The sequence below is a fragment of the Talpa europaea genome, assembly GCF_964194135.1.
Source record: "Talpa europaea genome assembly, chromosome: 1".
Lineage (NCBI taxonomy): Eukaryota > Metazoa > Chordata > Mammalia > Eulipotyphla > Talpidae > Talpa > Talpa europaea.
This window is the reverse complement of record NC_140073.1, coordinates 41171225-41186738: the sequence shown is the minus strand read 5'-3', so window position 1 is coordinate 41186738 and position 15514 is coordinate 41171225. Positions and strand designations below refer to the sequence as shown.

The 15514-nt window shown below is 45.0% G+C and overlaps 1 protein-coding gene across 1 annotated transcript in view; it reads left to right on the top strand.

The window, feature by feature from the left end:
• SYT9 (synaptotagmin 9) overlaps positions 1-13876 on the top strand; it is a gene marked incomplete at both ends in the record, with an annotated part of 167346 nt that extends 153470 nt beyond the window's left edge. Inside the window, one exon of the mRNA XM_084241272.1 lies at positions 13730-13876. Within this exon, the coding sequence (XP_084097398.1) occupies positions 13730-13876 (147 nt within the window). The remainder of the gene's footprint in view (positions 1-13729) is intronic.
• Positions 13877-15514: the final 1638 nt, after the last annotated feature.

Sequence of the window (15514 nt, the reverse complement as noted above, 5' to 3'; positions counted from 1 at the left end):
ATGACCCATCTGTGTGGCAGAGCAAACATCTACTTACCAAACATCTGCTCTTCTTAGTGTCCTGTGAATTACCCTTTGCCTCCCCTTGAACCCCAGACCCCTACCCATTTCTTAGCCCAGGATGGCATATAAGCTTCAATTTTCCAGCTTTTCCTTTGGTCTCATGTCTTTGAGGCCTCTCCACATGTGAAATTAATTTTTTTCTCCTGCCATTCTGTCCTTTATCACAGGGAGTATTGAAAATCTCTGTCCCTGGGCCCAAGCCAAAAAGAGTAGAAGGAAAAACATTTTTCCTTCCCTACAGCAGTACCCATAAACTCCTGCAAGGCCACTGAAGAAAAACTGATTGCCAGGAACATAAAAATGTGCTTTAAATTTAGGATCTGAAAAACATTAACAAACCTGTTAGAATCTGTACCAATTGATGTAAGTGACCAGAATGCAGTTAGCACAAATAAGCATGGCTAGTCATAATAGGGCATTATATTTCCAGCTTGTCAAAAGTTTTAGCAGACACGATCAAGAGCATTCAGTATTTCCCAAGCAAGTCTTCTTTCTTATATTGAATTTTCTTAATAAAGAAAAGGAAAAAGAAGGAAAGAAAGCTATGCATTTTCTCATCTTAAGCTGGGATACAAAACCAGTGAGTCTTCTGAAGGAAGCATTAAGGTAATCACTGGTGATATAAAAGGTAATAACATTGTATTGGAAAATAACATTTCTGCCCAAACAGAAAGTCAACTGCATCTTGACTCTCCTCTCATTCATAAATGACCTTGCCCCAGCAGTCACAGCCTTGGAGTATTCCTGCTATATACTTGAATAGTAATTAAATAAGAATGTGGTTAACAATAGACTTGAACCTTCACAATCTCCATCTCCAGGAAAGACATTCAAAGGTGACTACTCACACAGTGGCACAAAGGATCAAGTCTTTCCCCTATAGATGTAATGAACTAAAATGGTTTCTGCAAGCCTCTGAAAGGATCTACCTCCTTATGATAACTATTGAGAGGAGAATACTTCCTGGGGTAAGGTGGCGCATCTTGGTAGAGGACTTTCAAGAAGGACTTCCATTGCTCCTGGAAACGAGTCAGGAGATGCCCCTGTTGAATGCTGTCTCCTACTTATCACCAGGACAACTTGATAAGACAAGCTGAGTTTACTGCTTTCCTGGTAATGTAACAGGGTGGTCCCCAGGAAAGGGGGAGGTTCCCTGCCCCACCCAAGGGAGGGTGGAGCTGAGCAGGAAGAAGAGAAGCTGCAGAAGAGACTGAGGAAGGAAGCAGGATGGAGCCAGGAGATACGTGAAGAAACTGCGCTTGTCTTTTGGTCGTGGACTGGGTGACACAGATGTGGGTGAAACCCATGGGGAGGTGACAATGGCAGCTTTTATCTTGATGTTGAGTTTGCTCTTTTCCTTCTGGGCTTGTCTGGTTGTTTCTGACCCTTTTCTGTGGGTCCCCACTGGAAGATGCTTTAGACTTGTGGCAGGCTTTGGGGCCTTGCTCTGGGCCGATCCCATATGGATGGACTTTTACCCACGAGGGCCCTGTCCTATAACAGTAATATTAATAGAACAGAAAGAGCAAGGGGAGATTTTGAAGTATGGCTTAAGTTGGGTCTTTATGTGTATATATAGCAAGAGAGACAAGACAGGGGATGGGGAAACCTGGTTAGTATTAGGTAAAGGACATGATATAATAGTTTAGGTAACACAGTAATGTGAGGATTTATGAGACCAGAATTCAAAGAATTTAGGGGTATAACTTACTGATGGTCTTATGAGAAGTCTCTGTGATGAGCAATCATGTTATTTGCAACTTTTATCTCTCTTGGCAAGCCTCCAAAATAGTGAAGTTAGGTTAATGAAGACAATAGTAAAATCAAATTAATGTAGAATGTGTTCCATAGACAGTTAGCTGTGTCTGAGGCTTTAGTTCTCATGCCCCTAAAACAAAGAAAAGGCTTGCTGACAAGGACCGTGCCCAGATCTGCAGCTGCCGCAGAAGCAGTGTCTCCCCAACATCAAAGCCCCTTGTTGATGGCCCTAGTTTCTGATGGGGGATTCTAGGGCACTTGTCTCCATCCATTGTTCCAATGATGGAGTAATAATCTACTGCCAGACTAAACCAGTCAAACAAACTGGAAGGGAGGAAAAGTAAGTTTTCCTCTACCCTTCTAGATTCTTGACTGAGACACCCCTTATAATAAAAGACAGATTAACTGGAGAAAAAAAAACACAATTTAATTTTGTACTTGTAGAAAACCCAAATATAGATGCTCAAAGAAGTGACCAAAGCAGGCAGTTTTCATACCTTTTAGACAAAGAAACAATAAATTGTGAGAAATTGACAAGACAAAGAAATTTAGGCTTGGGGTAGTAAGTCAGTCAAGAAATAGCAGTTTGTTGTTATAATCTTATGTCCCCTGAATTCCTTATCTCTGGTGAGGACTAAGAAGGTATAAGAAGGATACTTTTGACATAGGAGACTTATCTTCTGCTTTCAAGGACACAATAGAGGGTCATTGTTCTTTATACCAGCTGTTTCTCAAGTAGCTTTAACTTAAAATAATCAATATGCCAAAGGGTAGCATATTTTTGGGTAACCTCCATTCATCCCATCATAACTGAAGGGATTTGCACTGCATATGCTAATTGAGTCACATGGTATTATAGAGTATTGGTATAAATGCTTGAATAAAGATGCTCTCTTTGCTGTCGGATGTAAACAAAGAAGCATATAACCTGTGAGTAGCTGAGACCTTTGTGGACCTCTAAAGAAGCTAAAAATTGAGGCCTTTAGGGTGATGACAGCCCCTAGGCTAGAAAAATAGAGATAAAAACAATCTAAGCCCACAGTGATCTGATCAGGCTGCTGGATCAAGCCTCTCCTGAACATAGTCTACCTGTGGTCTTCATGAATATGTAAGCATATAAATTCCTTTGCTTTGTAAGCAATATGAGGTAGGATTTTGGATACTTGAAACAGAATACATCTTATCTAGGACATAGGTGAATATCCACTCTTATCCCAACTAGTTCCCTGGGAGTGCAGAGAACTACTCCCCAAACTGCCGTAAGATCAACTCTTCTGTCTTACTCACTATGTTTTGTCCAAAACCAAACAAAGTATGTGTTGATGGTAGACATTCAAATATTTTTTGTAATTAAACACATTATTGTTGCTTGGTTAATTAACTCATGTGTTGAAACAATCATGATCAAAGGTGAGACTCCCTGCTCTTAATGAATGACACACAAGTACTGCATAAACTTAGGGGAAAATCACTTTCCTTTTGCATTTGTATCTTATTTATAGATACACAAAGGAAATTCAAATTTGGCATGGACTTGAAGGACCCACAACCTTTCCATCTTAGGATGACCCCCTGGGTCCCTCAGGTGTGAATATCAATTTCTCCTACCATGTATTGCAGTTCATTTGTTTAGAATGAAAATGAAAATCTACACTCTTTGTATAACAGCATTTTAACAACTCTAACATCTTTTGATCTTATGTTTATTTTGTTTATAAAACGCTTAATTATGAAATGAAAGTCTGTGATCAGTAGTGGTGTAAATACATGTTTTGCCCCATTTTAAAGTTCAGAACATAAAATGTGATGACACCGACCATCAGAATACTTAAAAATAAGCAAAGGAGCTTTTCTATAAAAGAAAGGGAACTTTACAAATTACTGAGGCTTACATAATGCTAGCTTAACTTTTAGGTATAGATGATACCATTGAAAGTTATACTCAGATTGTCAAAAGAAAAGTAAGATATGAATCAGGAGCAGGAAAACAGAGGTATGGTATTTTCTTCTACATAGCTGAGGATCTGTATGGAGTATACTTAAAAATCATATATATTGAGGGCCTCCCCGGTGGCGCAGCGGTTGAGTGCTGGGTTGCGAAGCTGCCCGCAGCCTCTGCAGCACTGGTTTGATCCCTGGCTGCTCCCCGGCCACCAGAGGAGGGTCCCACATGGCGCGCAGACCTCTCCTGCCGCCTGCTGCTCCCCTCAGCAGTGTACTTCGGTCCTTCTGCCTGCTCTGCTCCCCGCTCTGGCTCTGGTGAATTCTCTCACCCTCCCGCGCTTCTGACTGTACCCAGTGCTTGTATAAATAAATAAATAAATCTTAAAAAAAATCATATATATTGATAGTGTCAATATAGTGATACTTAAGCATTATATATATTGATTTTGTCAAGTGTATCCTTCTGGGTTCTTCTATGCTGGCAAGTAATCAAACAAGCATCATATAGATTGATAAGAGAAAGAGTCAAAGAAAAATTGAATAATAACAAACATATCTCCTTGTATACATGGGAGAAACTCATCACCACTGAGTAACTTGCGCATCTTAAATAGCTTAGCTAAGTCAGAAGGATGTTGGGGGGACATAGGCGGAGCGAGGAGAAAGGGGAAAATTCAGTTAGGGAGTTTACCAAGGAAGGCACAGTAAATAAAACACATCTAGATTAACTTCTGGCTTCTTCACTGTAAAGAGGAGGTCTTCCTGGTACCCACCCTTACCTAAGCTTACATGTAAATATGTTTTTCAAATGCAACCTCCATTCAACCCTCAGAACCCCTCCCATGAAATCAATTTTTGCTGAAGACGTATTTTGGGATAGTAGAGTTTTGGTTCCCCCTCATAGTAGGTGTCCAAACCTGAAAGTTTACTGGAGAAAACAGTAAAAGCAATCAAGAAAGTAAATGGCACCCAAAAGGATGCAGTGACTAAAATTAAACAGTGTATACATTCTGGATTTTCTTACCATTATTAATGTTTAGTGAAGTCTCTGAAAGGGACACAGAGATGTGGACCCAAACAGACTGCCTTCTTTGGGCTTGTTTGCATTCTCCCTCCAGTTCACTTCGAGTCAGGGTCCCACTGTGGAGCAGAGTGGAATTGGAATAGGCAACATCTGCTTGTGAGAAGGTGTACATGGAAACACTGACCCCATGGTAGAGCTTCCACCACGTCCATAACCAACATATTGAGGCGAGCATGTGGTGTTCCCATCGGTCCACACAGAGGAAGAGAGAGGTCCCTCTATGCAGTCCAGAGAGTGCAGAGCCAGCCTCTGCCAAAGAAACCGGAGCCAGGCAGGGATCAGTGTGAGCTTCTGGCGTTAGCAAGAGTGATGGAAGAGTTCTTCATAGCAAACTTTTAGGACTGAGAAGGGATCCAAGCAGGAACCCATCTTGACAAGCTGGGTCAACCTGGTGGAGGTGAAGGGTGTGGGAGTTTGACTTACTTTGACATAAACTCCAGGAGTGAGTTTTCAACCATAGCTATGAAAGACTGCATGAGAACCCACAGGCGGGGCAGCCGCAGGGAGACATCAAAGGGAACCAGAGGGTGATGCCAACATTCTATTCATCAGTGAGTAGTTGGGGGTGGCAGAAACTGATCTTTCACTTGCATTTTAACTTTTGTGTTCCTTAAAGGTAGAGAATGTCCACTCTGAGGATTAGTGCTAATGGCTTTTATCCACCTGCATAAAAATAATGTAACACTTGCATTGCTCTTCAAGTATAGAACCAAAGTTCCAGGCTTACCTGTGGCTATATCTTATGGAAGGAATAAGGTCCTCATAGAGAAAGAAACAGTAACTCAGGGAAATGCCACCCTCTCCGGATAACCAGGAAAATGGGGATAGCCCCTCAGTCATGCGGAATTGAGCAGAGTCTAAGCCGCCACACTGGCGCCTCACCTGCTCCACCTCAAGTCCTGCTGCTGCTCTCACACGAGTGGTCACGACAGAGTTAAGAGCAGAGGCCTTGAGAAACCTGTGCCTTGTTACAGGGAAATAGCTGTCAGCTCCAGCTGCTGTGGCCAGAGAAGATGCTTGAAAGCAAGAAAGAGAATAATAGAGAAGAAAAGGACTTTTGAATCACATGGGAGTCTTTGAGGACTACTCACAGCCCAGAAGATGTCTCTCTTACTGACTCAAGCCAATAATTCTCTAAAGCCCCCAGCACAGATGTAGCTTTCTTCACTCTCTTTACAGATTGTGTTTGAATACCTGGCAGCGCAAGCTGTGGACTTGCTCAGTAGCAAGAACGAGGGACAGAATTAATAATAGCAGCAGCCCTGGAGATGGAGCCCTGAGCCTGTGTCGTGGTGAGGAGGATGGTCTCTGAACTTCATGAGGGCCCTGAGCAGTTGCGGACAGAAACTGCTGTAACTCTTTATTAGTGAGTCAACTGGAAAGGCCAGAAAGGGGACTTTATAACCAGGGAATGATGAGGGACAGGAGCTATGAAAAAAAGAAACAGATCTGGGGCAGACTCAGGCATTCCTCACTCCAGAAGGGCTAAGAAGTTCAAGCCTGGACCCCTCCACCATCACCACGCCTCCAGGCTTACAGAACATTATGTGGTATCAGGCTGGAGAGAACACTTCTCTCTCCAGCCCTCAATCAATCAAATTAACATCAGATTAGTAGGAGGAAAGAACAAATTTAGTTACATATGTATGGAGAACCTATATGAATATGAATATAGATTCTAAAGCAAATAGGGCAAAGTAAGGGTACATAGACCCCAAACTGAGGAATGGGATAGGAGCCTGAGGCTTCGTGAGAGGAAGGAGACTCATGATGAAGACCCCATACTCTGTACCTAGATAGAGTTGTAGCTGCCAAAGAGGTAGCTTTCTCTGATAGAAAAGTTATTTCTGAGAACATCCTAATTCTGGGCAATCCCCCCAATTTTCATTCTTCTAGGTAGTTAATGGAGTGGTACAAGTTTCTCATGAACCTACAAGACCTCAACTGACCTTAGTTCAAAATAATCCACATACCAAAGTAACACATCTGGGGAAGACCTATACTTCAGTGGCATCGGCTTTTAAGGCCCCGTGTTGCTGAGTGGGACATATCTGCAGAATATGTGTGTGGGGTAGGTTGAGAGATCATATAAAGAGGCCCTCCATGCAGATGAAGAAGCTGAGGTAAGAATAAGTTTGGGAGAGAAAAGTGGAAAAGCAGCACCTACCTAATCACAGGGAAAGGAATTTGGTGGTGTTGGGGAAGAGGGCCGGGAGACAAAAGACATTTAAGCAGATTTAATTGCATATGTGTAGAGATTTGGAGTCAATTTTGCTATCGGGAAACAAGATCACTTCATATCTCCAGGAAATGTTCAGTGGGGTTGACATGGATTTGTGTTTGGACTGCATTATAACTTGTGGGTCTGACCCCCAAGCAGCAGGACCATGGTGGGCCTGAATGATTCTAGATCACTTGTAATCTGCTGTTCATCTGTTTCTATGTGTACAAATTGAAATTTGTTTTAGTAAATTCAAGCAGGCACCTAAAGACTTTAGTTAATTAACACAGTGGTCTGCAGTGTGATGTTTTTTATTTTCTTGAAAGCAAATCTAGTCTGGGAACTGAATATGTAAAATAGATAAATGTAAGAGCTACTGTGGCTGAAACATATAAAAACTGAGGAGCGCAAAATCAGTGAATCAGAGAGAAAATCATGGCCAGTTCAACTTCCTGGAGGCCAGCCCACTTGTGCTGTTACCTTGTCTAATGGGAGGACAGCTGAGTCCACTCTGCCTGATGGAGTGACTTCCCTGAGCAAATTACCCAACTTCCCTGAGGATCAGTTTCCTCCTCCATAAAGTGTGGCTATTGCTATATGGGTTTAAATACCTGTTGTAATAATTAAATTATACAATATTTGAAAGTAAGGAGCATAGTATCTGGCAGTGAAAGGTGCTCAATAGGTTGAACAAGTAGGAAAATATAACTCCAGATTCTCAGTCTATGATGTTTGATAATATTATCACTGTGCTCAAATAGGAATAACTTTTCCGGGGAGATTCCAGGTTTGTCATTTCCCTGGCTTTTAGAATTTCCAAATCTTCACAGAGGCTTGGATGTCACAAACATAAGGTGTTGCACAGGGTTTTAGCAATGTCCTGAGTATACATGGGATGGAGCTGTGCGTCTCAAATGATCTTGCTCTCATTTACAGTAAGGAATGCATGTGTATCATGCCACACACTGATATGAAACTGAAACAAAAGTTTCATGGAAGAATACACCAAAATTCTGAATTTTTTTTATTTCTTTTAAAAAAGAATACTGATCACAACCATTAAATTGATTTCACAAACCCAATAATGGGTCATCATCCACAGGGATGAAAAACACCGAAGTGTAGACTGTGCGCTTTTAGAAAGGCCAGTGTCATTTTGATGCAGCGTAGGAGTAATAAGAGGAAAATGTGGAATCACAACCAACTCACCCAATTTAGGGTCATCAGAATGCTGCTTCTACGAAAGACCAGAACGCTAAGCTCTTCACCTATTTATTTGTCAGGAAACAACACCACCCTGGGTTTTAGTTCCTCTGCATAGGCTGCCACATGCCTGATTGCATCGCCTCATTTGCATGAACACAAATAGATTGTTTTTATCACAAATATTTAACCTTCTGGTTTGGAGCCGTGCTTAGCCTTACATTGCTTAAACAGCCTAGAGACACCAACTGTGTGTTTATAATTGAAGAAAAATGTTGTGTAAAGGCCCAGAAGGAAGGAGGAGGCGATCCTGGTTGGATGCGTGTCCCTGGAGTGACTGGCTCCCGTGGGCTCCTCACCTCTGCTGATGCGGGGGAACGATTATCAGTGCTGAGGACATGGCTTCAGCCTTCAGGGGGTCTGGGGAGAGGGGTGTCCAACAGTAAATTGTATGAGCAATATTTTCAAAATTGGTATGGGATGTGTAAAGAAAATTTGGGGGACTCTCCCTTCACCACCTTTGATTCCTTTGGCTGATCCGGTGATAAGTTGCCACGAGCGAGATAAGCAAACAAGAAAACAAATTTGGCTTTGTCTGTACAGAGGTCCGTAAGACAGGGGACCCAGGGAATGACTGAAATACCAGTTTATAGATCCTTTAGGCAAAGAAGCAATAAAGCTGTGAAGAACAGACGACAAAGATGTTCTTATAAGTTCTAGTTTGGGCAAGGAATTGAGTGAGGCCAGCAGAGCTTGTTCACACAACTGCGTGTCCCTGTCTCTGGCCATAAGGATGTCTCTCCATCTGTGCAGGGAGAGGGTGCCTTTTCCACAGAGATTTAGTTCCTGCTTTCAGGACTAAGAGAGAGAAGGAGGGTGAGAAAATATCCCTGCTTCTAGGAGAGGAGATTTAAGGTATCATTCATTCACTGACTATTTTAATTCAAAAAAATTCACGAATACCAATATGGGCACATCTCGGGAGACCTGATGGGGACCCAGCAGGGAAGAGCTAAACCGATAGGGAAGGGTGGAGACAGAGACACATGCTGATCCACTTGGCAAGCTCTTGAACTGAGTTGAAATCATCTTGCTGAGCAAAGAGAAAAAAAAAAAAGGATTTCTAGAAGAAAGGCCGAGGGGTTCAAAGGCAAAAAGGTAGAAAAGAAGAGGGCAGGTGCCTGGGACACCAAGGAGTTCAGAGTGACTGAAGCACAGAAGCACAGGGTATGTGGGGGGCAGCAGTGCAGCCAGAAAGGGAGGGAAAGGCTTGTTAAGCCATAACAGGGATTTGAACTCCTGCCTGGGGTAGTAAGAGAGCTTTAAAAGGATTTTCAGAAGAGCTGCAGCATGTTCAAATTTAAGTTTTAAAAGATTCACAGGGACCGTCTGGTTGTGCAGGGGCAAGGATTTAGGCTAGAGGCGGAGGCCACTGTGGTGGTCGAGATATGCTATGCTCGGGCCTGATGAGGGAGGGCAGAAGTCCAGGGGACAGGCGGAGAAGAATATCCCTGGGGTGTTTATGAGCTGTCTGGGAGGGGAGGCATTTGGCATCATAACCAGGCCTCTGTGTTGACCGGACAGCCCTGAGGTCTGCTGAGAATGGTAGAGAAGGGACAGGTATTTGGGGTGAGTGCCAGCTAACAAGGCAAGGGCGAGAGGAAGCAATGTATGCCAAGATACACGAATTCTACAAATATGACAGAATGTACCATTCACTTACTACCTTCTGAAAGATGCTATTGTGGGAGATATAGTGCATTCACAACTATGGTATTTAGATGTTAACCATCTAGCCCTCATACCCAGATGCACGCGCACATGTGCGTGGGTGAGTGTGCATGCGAGTGCGTGTGCGCGTGTGACTACATGTGCAGGCACACACGTTGCTCCTATTTCCTCCTTTTTTCTGTGCTGACAGCCAGCCAGATTCTGTTCTGGGTCCAAGGCCACGTAAAGAAGGCAGATTGGTTCACCTGGCATTTAAATGAAAATGCCTGTGCCCATAATCTGCTGACAAAGGCTAATTAGCCTGGATTTCAAGCCCCAGACCCCTTGGGGAAGAGCATGTCAGAAAGCTGCAATCTTTAGGAATAAAAGCTCCCCTGAATTAAAGAAGGCTGCAGGTTCTCCCATGTGGCCCGTGTATCAATGCCAGGGTTCAGACTTTGCTTTGACCGTGCATGAGAGAAGGGGCCTCAATTTACACACCCTTCACATTGCAGCCCTCTCCTTCCCTGCCAAAGCTGAGACTGAAGACTGAAGAAAAGATTCTGAAATAGCCATCATCAAGGAACGCAGACAGATGGGGTGTCCTCTGAACAAGCAGTGGGCGCGGGAGGAGGCCATGGAGGAGGCACAAGGAGACGGGTCGCTAGAACAGTCAGCATCGGGGGAGGGTGCAGGGAAGCATGAAACCAAGCTTAGCAAATCCACTTCTAATCAAAAACTTCTTTTAAAATGATTCTTCAGCACTGTGCCCCATTCCTCTGTACCCCTTCAAATCTCTCAAATACCTTAAGGACCAGAAAACACTCTCACTCACCTGTCTCTTAGGCTGCTTGTGCTGACCCCCTCAGCTTTTAGTTTTGTTTTTTTTTTTTAATTTATGCATTCTAGAACTGGGGTACAGGCCAGAGGTGCAGGGGGGGTGAGAGGATTCACCAGAGACAGAGTGGGGAACAGACTGAAATACACTGCTGAAGGGAGGGGCGGGCGAGACAGGAGAGGTCTACTGTGTGCCTTGTGGGTTTCTCCCTGGCCGGGGATCAAACTTGTGCTGCAGAGGTTGTGGATTGCTTCCTAGTGCGGTGCTTAACTCCTTGCGCCACCAGGGAGGCCCAGCTTTTAGTTTCTATGTCTGTGTCTCCCTCCGCTCCAGGACAGAGCCTCAGCAGAGCGGAGGGACCTGGGGGCATTCAGGTTGGAGACAACACTAGGAGTGAGAAATTATTAATAAATATAGACAACCCCAAGTTTCTTGGCTATGAGGGGGAAGCAGGATAGGGCAGTCAATAGGAAAGAATGAAGGGTTTTGAGAGGGGACTTTTTTTAAGAAGCAAGAAATTTGAGCATTTTTATAGACTGAGGAAAATGCCAATAGGAAAAAGAGGCTGGTGATATGGGACAGAGGGCATAACTGAGGTGTGGACTTGACCCTAAGGTACTCAGCCCCGTGCCCCTCTCAGCTCTTCTCACAGAGCCCCCCGAGGTTCCTCCCTCCTACTTCAGTAAAATATGGTTCCATGGTGCCTCTGTGGTCTATGGAAGCAGATGCATGCCCCAAGTAGAGTTAAGGGCAGCCTGATGCAGTGCCCCGAGCATTTATGCAGTGCTCTCTCTATAGCCCCCAATTTCAGAATGGGGGTGGGGACCCAGCCAATCCTCAGCTCTTCTCTTGGTCCCCAGGTTTTCTCTGCACACTTACCTTTACTCTGGTGTCCTGGAAGCAGCTCAGCCCTCTTCCAGCCTGGCTCAGCCTTGAAAGGATTTCTTCCCCAGCTGGATCCTGCTAGGCCTTTGTCAGCATCCAGACACTGCTCTTATTCTTCCCTGAACTTTGATCAGATTGTCTGGAACTACCCAGGTTCTGCCCAGTGCTCTTCTCTGCACTTTGAAACTGCACCCCTCAGACCAGAGTTCCACTGCTTGACATCCCATGCACCTCCCCTGTGACACTTGAATAGACTTGCCACACCTCTGCTTAGACTGACCTCTGGTTCAGCAGCAGTCCTGCATGCAGAAGCTTCTTCCTGGGAGGTCCTGTCCTCCCAGCTGTATTCACAGTCCCACCTCCACTCACTTCCAGCAAGTCCAGCAGGGGACAGCCTTGGAGCACTTATACCAAGGTCCTAAAGGACCCAACACTGATGTGCGACTGCCCTTGTTGGCACACATAAATAACCAAGGGGCACTCAGAGACCTCAAACTGTTAAGGGACCCCACACAAAAATGTATCCAACCATCTGCCTCCCAAAGGCAAAGGAAGCAGGTTCTTAGTTTGAAAGATCTTTAGTAGAATTATTGTACATAGAGAGGGAAGAGAAGAAAGGATATTCCTAATAATAGTTTCCCATAAGAGCCCCCTAAATTACCTATATCTCTGCGGGCAAACACCCAGTCAAACAGTGGTGGCCAGAAGTGGAGCCACTGAAGCCCAAAAGCTTGACACAGGTCTTGGGTACCTTATGTTGGGGAACTGTTAGCATGTGGCTGAGGAGTAGCCAGGAACCCCAAACTATTAAGGGGTACACACTCTAAAAGGGGTCCTGCCATCTGCCACACAAAGGCAAGGGAAGCATACTTTAATTATGAAAGGTTTCTAATATAATTAGAGACAGAATGGAAGAAAAGATATCCTTAATAATAATTGCTATTACAGTCCCCCAAGTCACCCATTCCCAAGTGGACAAATGCCCAACCAAGCACGTTCACCTGAAGTGGGGCCAGCGAAGCTGAAAGCTTGCCACACGTCTAAGTTACCTTCTACTGGGGAACCACAAGAAGGGGGCTAGGCAGGTTTCACAGAGCTAGGATAGAAGGAGAGACACAGAGATCAAAATCAATGTACATTCTTTCAGGATGCAGAATTCAAACCTGACTTGAACAGTGACTGGCTGTCTTGTGCAGGTTGTGGTATTGGGCACAGTGGGGTGGAGCATGCTCTGCTCTGCCACCAAACCAGGAGCTGTGGCGCACCTCTCATGTCCCATCCACCGAGGCCATAGCCTACCCCTGATTTGGAGGACATTGTTTTCCAACCCCAGGTAGACAGCCTTCTTCAGACTAACAAAAACATCCCCCCTTAACCCCTAGTGCTCTCTTTCTAATCTTCCAGCTGTGAGTTCTTCCATTCCCCTGAAGTCTGTCCTCTGGACCCCAACTCTGGGCCCCATCATCTGCCCTCCTGGAAACAAATTACTTTCTAGTCCATTCCAACAATAGGGCATGTCTGAACCCCAAAGTAGCTCCCAGTGAGAACCCCCACAGGTGAGAGCTGCCTGCCATGTCTGCACATGCCATTAGCACCCTGTGCCTCAGGGAAAGTGGACTAAGGTGAGAAGCTCCTCTTCTGACAACCCACAGCTCTGGTCTGGTCTGGGCCTCTCACCTGTGGTGCCTAAGCTCAGACCAGATTGGAAGATGGTATTAAACCTGACTTTCAGGACACCTGTCAGTTTAAGGACCAGAGTCAAAGACGCAGTATAACGTTTGGGGCTCCCAGAGGACCTCACTGCAGAGCTGTGCTGCCGGCTCTGACTCTAGGCTACTTCACTTGGGATCCTGGGCTCATCTCCCCTCTCAACACACCTTATCCCAGCACTATCCACTCCACTCAGATTCGTCTTCCATCTTTGTGACACTGCGCTTCACTAGGGTTCTGTCAGCAGCTCATCTAGTCCTGGTGCTCTCCATGTCCCCATATATTCACATGTGTAATAGGACTCTTGCCCCAGTTGGAAGCCATCCCCAAAGAGCAAATAGCCCTTCATGGGGCCTCTGCCATCCGCTCTGCTGCCCTTTGCTGCCCTCGCGTGGCCATCAACATCACTACAGCTACCCCTCGGTGCTCTGATGGCCTCAGTGATGTTCTTATTCAGTGAACCCTAAATGAGAGCCCACTCTGAGCTATGAGATGTCGAGACACTGAAGATTTAGTGATTTAAAAAAATGTGATTCTTGCCTTCCAGGAGCACTAGTCTGGTCCAAGAAAATATGGAGAGAAAATAAATAAAAGAATGAATGGGGATGAATGAATTCCCGTGCAGCCCTATCAAAGCCTAGATTTGTTAACCGTTCTGCAAGCTTCACCATGCAGCAACTTCACCTGACAAAATCCTTGGAAATGAGCACCCCTTCCCCTTTATAGGTGGATTTGGGGATCTTTGACCCTCTCTCCAGAGTGGAGTATGTCAGTCACATCTGCCATCTTTCCCCCTAGCATTTATAGTTTGTTTTCATTCATAAGCGCTGCACTCATACGTAGCTTCCATTCATAAGTATGGTACTAAGCCGGTTCCACACCTTGTGCCAGGCAGTGAAGATACAGTGGAGGAATGCTAGCCCCAGCCCTCATGGAATTTATAATCCAGCTTAGAAGATAAACATACGTAAATCATTAGACAGATTGTTTGATACCAGTTATCAGAACAACAGTTAAGTTGTAAGTGCTCTCTCTGCACAGCAAGAATAGGGCACAGGATATATGGTTTTGGGGGAAGAAGGAATGCATTCCACAGGATGTGCATGGCAGGCATCCCAGAAAGTGCTGAGTACATGGAAAAGGCTGCAGGGTGTCTCTAAGGAGGTCTGCTGAAGTAGCAGCTCGTGTGGTCCCCTGCAGCATGCCCCCCATCCTGACCTCCTCTACCTACCCCCTCACCTCCATGGGCAGAGGATGCAACTTTGTTGACCAGGATCTTTGTAAGTTTCCTGATAAGATACAAGATGATTCAAGAGCCTCCATCGGTATTGCAGGAGCCGGGTCTGCTCTAGTTCCCCGTGTGTATCCCCCGCCCCTTCCTGAAACACCTGGCACACAGGTACTCCACAATTCTTTGGTGGTTTTTGAATACATACATAAATTTTGTATAATTATTCTGGCAGGTATGTAGCTTCTGTAAGGAATTTGGTTGTTATTGGACTCATTTAATCAATGGAAAAACCTGGTTAATTGTATCCAAAAGTGGATTTATAACTTCATCAGGTATATTTGTCACCAACAGACTGAGTAATGACACCATCAGCCTACCTCTAGGCCATGGAGAGCTCCACCATCACCCTGGAGCTTAAATTTAAGGGTGCCCCTTTTTTCAGCCTGCCCTCAGCCTCCAGGGAGAGAGGCCAGGGTGAGCTGACTGCTCTGATGAAGAAGGGGCAGGAGGAAGGGTTGCCGGCAGCAAGGGAGAGCAAATAGCCCCTCGTGGGGCCTCTGCCATGAGGTGAGGCAGGTGCAGAAGAGCTGCCAAGAGCATAGTTTCTGAGGTTTGGGGGATGAGCCTCTTCAAGGGTCACGTGCCCTCCTTGACAGGACTTAGTGGGGCTGTGCCAGGAGTGACCGACTGTCTCCAAGATCCAACATAGGCTGCAACACTTCGCTTAAAACTACAGCTGGCTTGTAATTTCGGCCTCAGACGGTAATTACAGCTGCCAGGGCTCCTTGGAGAGATAATTACGGAAAAGATTCAGCACATTCATTTTATCTACACACTTAACCATCAATTAAATCATTACCATCTAAT